Below are 10,503 nucleotides of genomic sequence, written 5' to 3' on the forward strand. Positions count from 1 at the left end.
AAGCGCTGTAAAATGTCTTTTTTACTTATTTTCACTGAGGTCTTTTACAGCGCTTTTTATAAAAAGCGCTGTAAAAGACCCTTTTGAAAATAAGTAAAAAAGACATTTTACAGCGCTTATTTGAAAAAGCGCTGTACAAAGCTTTATTAATAATAATTATCAGACACTAAACATGACTATCTCTAACAAGATTTTCTTCAAACACCTTGTACGCATCATGGGAATCCCCAAAAACACATTGTTAACAAAAACATCAGACTCAAACCCATTTTTCGCAACATGGCAATGAACCTGAATACCAAGTTTCGATTTAAGAAGGAAAGGGAATGTAAAGAGATAAAAAGGGTGTTGAGGTAGAGATTGAATTGTGAAAGAGTAAGCTTTGATGTTTGTGAAGATGCATAAAAGGAGAAGAGTTTGGTGAAGAGGAAGGGATTTTGGTGGTGACCAGTTACTACTATGTGGGTTTTGCATGTTGAGCTTGTTTAAAAAATAACATAACAAAACACAAAAACAATAAGGTCTTTTACAACGCTTATTTAAAAAAGCGCTGTAAAAGACTTTAAAAAAAACATTCATATAACATAATTAAACAAGGAGGTCTATTACAACGCTTGTCCAAAGAAGCGCTGTAAAATACTGTTTTAAAAATAAAATAAAGAGACCTTTTACAGGCTTATTTGAACAAGCGTTGTAAAAGGGTTTTATATATAACATAATAAAACAATGAGGTCTTTTACAGCGCTTATTGGGAAAAGCGTTGTAAAAGAGCCTTTTAAAAAATTAAATAAGGACGCCTTTTAGAGCGCTTTTTAAACAAGCGCTGTAAAAGGGTTATAAAAAAGCGCCGTAAAAGGGTTACGTATATATAACAGTAACCGCTTCAGTTTCCTCTTCATTACGTAAACTTCACTATCATCTCAACCTTCATCGTTCTTCTCTTCTTTTGCAAACCCTATCATCCCGTCCATTACGAACCTTATTTCCACGATCATCTCCTTCATTTCGAACCTTATTTCCATCCAAGATCATCTCTCCCATTTCACACAATATATTTTCATTGAAATACGTAACCCTCATTACGTATTTCTTCAATACCGTATTTCTGTGAACCATATTTCTGTGAACTTTCTGCGTTCCATCTTTTCTTCACATTTCATCTTTCTTCGAACCATTTTTCAGGTATTGATGTTATTAATTTTTTGTAATCATTAAAATGCATGTTGTGCTTGTTTAAGATATACTGATACATGTTGAGCTTGTTTATAATTATGCATGATGCATGTTGAGCTTGTTGATGTTATACTAAACTGCATGTTGAACTTGTTGTAGTTAAATGGATACAAACAAAGATATAGAATGTCAAAATGAAGAAGTTGGCACCTCTAAGACTTATGAAAAAGAAGTCAAACGTGGTGCAACTATCATGCAAAAAGTCATTAAAGCAAGGAGTAATGGCATTAAATTTGAGGTATACTATACTCTGTTTGCTGTGTGTTTTTTTTATCTTTTTTTGTGGTTTAGGGCATGTACTTACTATATGAGATTATTAGGTTGGCTGGAATGAGAGTGGTCAGCCAATTGACCCCAACAGCTCTATGTTTGTAAGCTATATTGAGGTTGTTGTTCGTCAAAATGTCCCAATTACAATTGACAATTGGAGAGATAAGGCGTTGAAGGATGCCAAAGATATTATATGGAATGACATTCAAGTAAATTTTTTGATACACTCTTTTGTCATTTTTAATTTTTTTCGGTAAAATACTTTACTTATAATTTTTTTCATTGCAGACGACTTTTGTTCTTGATGAGGGACGCAAGTCTCATGTTTTGAGAGTTGCTGGAAAGATCCATCGTGGATTTAGATCCCATCTCTCAAATTTCTATCTAAAAGATAGAGAAGGAAACACAAGTGTTGAACCTCCAAAAATATATCAACATTATATATCAAAGGATGAATGAAGAGCATTTGTTTCCAAACATTCTGACCCCGCATTTGTCGTAAGTGATTAATTTATTAGCATTTATGTTTTATTATTCATATTCGTAGCGTATTTTAAATTTTTACACAATTGCTATTTTTTTTATATAGAATATTAGTAAGGCAAATCGCGAACTGGCAAGCAATCCAAAACACCCATACCAGAAATCACGTATGGGATATGCATGCCTTGATCAACAACTTGTAAGTAATTAAACATCACTTTTATATAATGAAGTAATTTGTAACTAATTTGTATGTTCTCATGAGGCAATATGCTTATCATTGACTTTTTACTGCCTATGCTTATTTGGTTATAATGTATGTTGTTCTAAATTATTTTAAATGTAAATTACAAATAGCATACACTATAGATGTTGATTAGTTAAAAAGAAAAGAAAACAAACTACGTGTCAGGAATACGTGAAAAATAATTTATGTCTCCCAATATGGTTTTGTACATTTGTTCTTGTTTTAAAATGACTGCATGTTATTGAGTTGTTATGCAGTTCAGTTTATAATTCTTCAAGGTGTGAAATTTTTTAAATGTTCTCTATAAGCCTAACTTTTATTAAATCTGTAGAGTAATTGTTGTTAGGATTTAAATACTCATTTAGGAGAGTCAGATAAGTAGAGCATTATTTAAGAAGTTAATTGAATCTTATAATGTGTTTAATTTTTTTTTTTTCCATTCATTCAACTTAAAATAGTAATACCTCTATAAATTATAGTGAGTAATTGTTGTATTTCTTTAATGATTGAAACATTAGATGTAATATGTGTTTAAATAATTCATTGTCATGTAACTAGTGAATTCCTTGAGGGTGCTTAATTATGTATTAGTTTGTCTATTGTTCACCATAAATTTCGAGGACGAAATTTCTTTAACGAGGGGAGAATTGTAACACCCTAAATTTTATAATAAATTATTTCATTAATTAAATAGAATTTTAAATAATTGATTTGGTGTTAAAATTATTTTAAAATATATGTTAATTAATTTTGGAATTAATTTTCTTTGTATGTGGGCTTTCTATGATGTACTAATTACATATTAGACTAAACGCATGATATAAATAACAAATATTATTTTATTTTATATATTTTTCTAAAAATAATAGTATTTTAATGTAATAATTTAAATGATAAGATTTTAGATAATTTAACGTGTATATGCGTGTAACTAGTAAATGTGATTTTTTTTTTTTTTTGTGAGTTTGAATGATGTTAAGTTTACACATAGTTATACTTCAATTTTTTTTCTAACTGATTTATATTTTTAGTTATTTAGTTGATAAATAATCATCTTGAGATGCTAGTAATGTTGCAATTGATTTCCTTTATTTTTATAACCTTGTTATGATACTATGATTTTATATATATTTATTATAATTTAGTAATTAATATAAAGTTTAGATGTTATATTTATTTGTTTTATAATTTTGAATACTCTCAGATGGTAGTATTTTAATGTGAGTATTTGGATGAAAAAAAAATATAATTATAGTACTTATTTTAAATATGAGAGTCTTGGTTATTAATGTATTTAAAAGATTAATTATTTTAATCACTTTATTTTATAAAATATTAGTAATATTTTAGTAATGGAATTTTATTAAAAAAAAATAAAGAATTAAAGAAATTAATTTTTGCTAATTATTGGTTTTATAAAAAAAATGAATTAAAATAAAAGAAAGGAGTAAAAGGTGTTTTATGGGTTAGGTTCATATACAAGAGTAACAAATAATAATAATAATAATAATAATAATAATAATAATAATAATAATAATAATAATAATAATAATAATAATAATAATAATAATAATAATAATAATAATAATAATAAAAGAAGAAAAATAACAACAAGAAGACCATAACCTCTTCCTTCTTCTTCGCATATACCGCCGCCAACAACCATTTCCTCTTCCTTCTTCTCGCCTCAACCACGATCGTTACAATGGTTGTCTTAGAAAACTGAGACCACATTTGTGATCATTGTGATCTCCTCTTTCATTCTCAACCTGAATCGCAAATTGAAACATCTTATTTCTCTTTGTCAAAAATCACACCTCCACCTTTTGATCAAGATTTCGGCCACCATGACTATCACAAAAAAAAAACCAAGACCATATTTGGACTCTACGAAACACCCTCTTTCATTACCTATGCTCGAAATTGCCAACCGTTACATTTTAAAAAATGGGTTTCCACCATTATCGCGGCTGTTTTCTTGAATTCCGGACAACACGTTCATCATCTTGAAAAACTGATATCGTTTTTGGATTCCTCTCGTCGAAACCTTCAAGAAACACTACTCGTTTTTCTGTTTCAGTGAAGTTGATGTCGGACCCTGTCAGTGCTCCAACATGTCGGTGAGGCCTTTTCTGATAACTTGTTTCACTTCGTTTCGAATATGTTTATTCTCTTAATATTTTTATTAATTATGTAACATTGATTTTTATAGTCCGCGTAAATTAGCAAACTTGAAATTTGTAAGGTTGAAATATGAATTAGAAACTTTTATAGGATGTTGTTTGATTTGATTTTTGAAGATCGTGTGATAATTGAGTTATTGTAGAATTGTGTATTTGATGCATTATATGTTTTGTTTATATATATCCTTGATATTGATATACGATATAAAATGTGATGAATTGTAATTATTTGCCTTGTAATTGATGTGGTGTGTACGAATGATCTAATATTATTATTATATGTGAGTGAAGACCCTTTATTGTTTGAGATGACGTATTATGATGATAAATTCTGAATGTAATGTATGACTATGGAAATCTGCAATGACGATGTGTACTCCTTGACTTGTGATATTACCACCTTGATGAATATCATGAAATGCATATTGTGTTTAATTGAATAGTGACAAATTCGACCCGTGCCAATGATGGTTCTCTTAATGGAGTAAGTAACCTAGGACAACGAGGGGAGAAAGTAGTTGTTGATAATTTTTGAAGTGGAGATTATTTGGCCATCATATAGGTAGGGCCTGACAAGCCTAGTGATTATGGGGAAGTACAACTGAATGAGTCTGATCGTGGCAGTACGCTGTTGAGCCTTAAGACCAGATTGTTAGACCTTGGAGGTATTTAGGTGGGAAATTCCTAGGTGACTTGGAGGTAGCACTCCAAATGTCGGGAGCTACCACGCAACACACGTTTACCTCGATTGTCACATATATGTGTCTCGGGTTGAGTTGAGGGGATCTATGAGGACATGGCCAATTTGAATTGTCCGTCCACTTGTGTGGTGGCATAGTATCGAGCCTCATAACCAAGTATTTCAAAGTTAGAATGGTACCAAAGAAAGAGGACGAGTCTATAGTATAAGAGCATGCATAAAATTACTTGATTTGTGTATTTACTTACTTGATGTTATGGATTGTATCAATGTTTTACCTTGATTATTCTTGTTGGTTGTGATTTGATATGATACGGTGTTTAATATGTTTTTACGTGTTCTTCTCAGTTATTTTATACTATTACATGTTTTCGAAGCTCACCCCTCGTTGCTTGTGTTTGGCGCTTGCGAGAGCGCAATTATTTCAGGATATCGATTGGGGATCCACGCTCTGAATAGGTGATATTGGGTGGGAGTAATTTTTCGTATTTTGTTGAGTTATGAACAAATTAGATTTTTGTAAATTTGATTGATCAATTGTGTTATTTTTATCGGTTATTCAGAGGTAAAAATTATTTGTCTCTAAGTTTAGAACTTGCTTTTATATCAAAAATATTTATTTAATAAACATCAACTATATTTGATATTAAGGATTTTTTTTTTATTGAAAATTTTCATGCTAGCATTTTGTGTAAGTGTGAATGTGACGTCTTGAACCTTAAAGTATTTAAAAAAAAAAAAAAAACTCTATTTTGGAACCTCTGCGAATCTCTTTAAAAACTAGTGCATTTTACTTTTTATTTCAATTTGGGTTGAGGGTGTCACAATTTAGCTCTATCCATAATCCAATACCTTTCCTTTTACCACTTGACCAAAATTCTTGAGTTACATCCAACTATCACTATGTTGTACCTTTTTTTTTTTTGCCCTATTTAGCCCTATACATGATCAAATGAACAAAACCATCATTTTCTTTTGGGTTGCCAACATAAGAAATTCAGCATTGCCCTATTTATAATAGTAGAAACCCACCATTTTCCAGAACTTTTAATGCTTAGTTTGTTGCGACAATAGTGAGTGGCTATATTTCTAAATTACCAGAAAACTTGAAAAAAAAATTCTATTACAAAAGTTGATGTAAACTACAAGTTTTTGATGATGACAAAGATCAACCATTATGGTCAAAACAACAATCTCAAAAAGAAGTTCAAATATCTTCATTAATAAAGCTTCAAATCCAAATATTAAAGGTTAAAATGTAAAGGTATATGATGCAAACCAATACTTCAATTACATGAGAACAAGTCATATTTACATATGCATATAAAGTATTTTCAAAAGTCAAAATAGCATTAACAAAGTCTTAAAACTAATATTTTTGACAAAATACATTAGTGTATTCGAATACAGCATCCTGTATTCGAATACAAAGCAAGTCAGAAGCAAAAGTCTCAAAGTTGTATTCGACTGCGACTATGTGTAGTCGACTACACATCAAGTCAGTGGCCAAAATCCTTATATTTGTATTCGACTACAACCTTCTGTAGTCGAATACAAAGTAAGTCAGTGGCAAATTTTCACTAATTTGTATTCGACTACACACATGTGTATTCGAATACAAGGTGTAATTTTTGAATATTTTTGAATGTTACAAAGAGGTGTATTCGAATACACACATCCTGTATACGAATACAACTGGAAGCAATACAATTTTTTAGATCTGGAATAGCTCCAAATCATTGTGTTTTTTTATCAAACCTCTTGGATCAATGACCACGAATCTGAAGAGATGTTTATGGAATATAAATACCCCATAACTTCAGATCAAACAACACACAATCCTTGAATGAATACCTTGAACAACTTTGAACAAAATTCTAATTTTTTACAAAGTACTTGCATTTCATTTTCATATCATTCAGAAAGGTTCTCAAGTACTTGAATTGTTATTGGATTGTTTATCAATATACCTCTCCTTATTCTTATTCAAATCATATTGTATCACTTGTAAAAGAAAGTAATACTTTCTTAAAAGTAGCTTAATCTAAGATAGTGGTGTGCTATCTTAGAAGTGTTGTTAGAAGTTTGTAGCAAGAATCCCAGGGTGGGAGTTGTACATTTTCTGACAATTAGTGGATCAATCTCTTGTGGTGTGCAAGAGGACTAGACGTACCCTTGGTTATAAGGGGAACCAGGATAAATCTATTGTGCTCATTTATTTACTGCACCTTACTATTAGTAGACATTATATTAACTCAGAAAATTCAACTACCATATCACTGAAAAACAAGAAAATTTACCAACACCTAATTCACCCCCCCCCCCCCTCTTAGGCGTACTTCTGTACTTATAATTGGCATCAGAGCAGGTTCCGGTAATTTGCTCCTCGGTCTTTATTAATGGATTCCGCACAAGCAGTTTTTAGAGATGGTGGTAGTAGCAAAACCACCATGTTTCGTTGGTGAACACTATGATTTCTGGAAGATACGCATGCAGGCATATCTTGAGGCACAAAGAGATGATATCTGGGAAGCGGTAGAAAACGGTCCCTATGTTCCAACAACAGTTATCAATAATAAAGAAGAAGTAAAGATAAAAGGCTCATGGACAGATGATGACAAAAGGAAAGTATTGTTTGATAAAAAGGCCAAAAACATGTTACAATCGGCACTTGGAATGGACGAATTTTTCCGCATATCTCATTGCAAAACAGCTAAAGAAATATGGGATACACTTGAAATAACACATGAAGGAACTATTGAGGTAAAACGTTCCAAACTCAACACATTATCTCAAGAGTATGAATTGTTCCGAATGCAGCCCAGAGAATCTATTATGGACTTGCAGAAAAGATTTTCTCATCTGACCAACCACTTGACGGCTCTTGGAAAAACCTTCACTAATGATGAATTGAACCTTAAAGTTCTGAGATCATTAACAAGGGCATGACAACCTAAAGTAATGGCAATTTCTGAAAAGAAAAGCCTATCAAAGATGTCATTTTCTGCACTTTTTGGAAAACTCCAAGAACACGAAATCGAACTTGGAAGGTTAGAACAAAATGAAAGTCAAGAAAAGAAGACCAAAAACATTGCTCTAAAGACCGAACCAAGAGAACAAATAAAAGACGAAAATTCAGATGAAGATGAAAATATGAGTTCCTTGTTAAGAAATTTGGTAAGTTTCTTAAAAATGATAGAACTTTCAAAAGGAAAAGTTTTAGGAAGAAAGATAGTTCTACTTCAAATCAAAACTTCACTTGCTTTGAATGAGGAAAACAAGGACATATCAAGGAAGATTGTCCAAACCTTATTAAGAAAAATGCCACCAAAAAGAAAGACTTCAAGAAGGCATACATAGCTTGGGAAGACAACGAAGTAAGTTCATCTTCAGAATCAGAAAGTGAAGAATGCGCTAATGTTGCATTGATGGCATCACATCAATCATATAACGAAGAAGAGGTTAGTAACAAAGACTCCCTTCATCTTCATAAAACTAATAGTGAATTGATTCTAGAATATAATGAGGCTCAAAACGCCATCAAGGAACTACTTATTGAATGCAAAAAACTGTTCAAACTAGTGTCAACACAAAAGAGACAAATCTCAAGTCTTCAAGAAAAAGTTGACACTATGGAAAAGAATTCTGAAAAACTAAAACAGAATTTTGCATGCAATAAATGTGATTCCCTCTCCTTCAAATTTTTTCAATTAAATAGAGTAATTGAACAATACCAAAAAGGACAAATAGGCTTGGAAAATGTTTTAAATATGCAAAGATACTCAAATGACAAAAGTGGTCTTAGATACTCAAAATTTGATAAACCAAACTTGAATAAGACCATTTTTGTCAAAGCAAGTACTCAACCCAATCAAGAAAAGATTATAACTGTGAAAAAGGATCACCTTTATAAAGAGAAAATAATTCATAGAAAATCTCATACACATGCTTTTAAAAATAGATTTACTCCTACTTGTTCTTATTGTGGTCTCAAGGGTCACACCCCTAATACTTGTCATTTTAGAAACATTAGTATTCCAAAAGGGCATTACGTTTGGATAGAGAAAGCTACTAACAATCAAGGACCCAAAGCACATTGAGTACCTAATAAAATTTGATTTTAATATTGCAGGTATGCACAAAAAGTACCTCAAATATGTGGTACTTAGATAGTGGATGCTCTAAACACATGACGGGTGATATAACAAAATTTTCAGCTTTAACACTTGAGTCAAAGGGACATGTAGTATATGGAGACAACAACAAAGGAAAAATTTTAGGCATTGGAAAAGTTGGTACAGCACCATCTCCCTCAATTGAAGATGTCTTATATGTTGAAGGTCTAAAACATAATCTCATAAGCATCAGCCAGCTTTGTGACAAAGGATACAAGATAGTTTTTAATAAAGATGAGTGCGTCATCCAAAATGAAGCTACAAATGAAACTCAGTTTGTTGGTAAGCGTTTCAAAAACATTTTCATACTTAATTTTGAAGATTTATCCTTGAAAATGAAATGTCTTTTGGTAAGCGACAATAATGATGCTTGGCTATGGCATAAGAGATTTGCTCATATTCACATGGATCATTTAAACAAATTGGTCAAGCATGATCTTGTTGTAGGCTTACCAAAAATGAAATTTATAAAGGATAAATTGTGTGACGCATGTCAAAAAGGTAAGCAAACAAAAAGTTCTTTCAAACCTAAAAATGTCATTTCAACCTCTAGACCACTACAATTGATACATATGGACTTGTTTGGTCTATCAAGAACTAGTTATTGTTGATGATTACTCAAGGTTCACTTGGACCTTATTTTTCCGTATGAACTCTACAAAGGAAGAAAACTCAATATCTCTCACTTCCACATTTTTGGATGTAAGAGTTTTGTGTTAAACAACGGTAAAGATAACCTTGGAAAATTTGATGAAAAAGCTGATGAAGGTATATTTATCGGTTACTCTTTATCTAGTAAAGCAATTAGAGTGTTCAATAAAAGAACTTTATTAGTCGAAGAATCAATGCATGTAACTTTTGATGAAACTAACCCTATAAAAGAGGAAAATATTATTTCTTGTGATGATGATGTTTTTGAAAGCGATGATACAAACAAAGACCATCAAACTGACCAACCATGTCAAGAAAGTGAAGTCAACATTGAAAGACAAAATGATGATCTACCTAAAGAATGGAGAACCCATAGATATCATCCAATTGATAACATCATAGGTGATATCAATAAAGGAGTCACAACAAGATTAAAACTACAAGATGCTTGCTTAAACATGGCATTTGTTTCTCAAATCGAACCCTCCAAAATTGGTGAAGCACTTAAAGATGATCAAGAACTCAACCAATTTGAAAGAAGCCAAGTATGGGAACTTGTTC

General features: G+C 31.4%; 1 protein-coding gene across 1 annotated transcript; it reads left to right on the forward strand.

Moving 5' to 3' along the window:
- The first annotated feature begins 1,296 nt into the window (after positions 1–1,296).
- LOC140920262 (uncharacterized) lies at positions 1,297–1,962 on the forward strand. Its single transcript, XM_073368262.1, has 3 exons — positions 1,297–1,471; positions 1,554–1,712; positions 1,792–1,962. Exons 1-3 carry the CDS (start codon positions 1,337–1,339, stop codon positions 1,960–1,962), a joined length of 465 nt encoding a protein of 154 aa, XP_073224363.1. The 5' UTR covers positions 1,297–1,336.
- Positions 1,963–10,503: the final 8,541 nt, after the last annotated feature.

The sequence above is a fragment of the Cicer arietinum genome, chromosome 5 (assembly GCF_000331145.2).
Source record: "Cicer arietinum cultivar CDC Frontier isolate Library 1 chromosome 5, Cicar.CDCFrontier_v2.0, whole genome shotgun sequence".
Lineage (NCBI taxonomy): Eukaryota > Viridiplantae > Streptophyta > Magnoliopsida > Fabales > Fabaceae > Cicer > Cicer arietinum.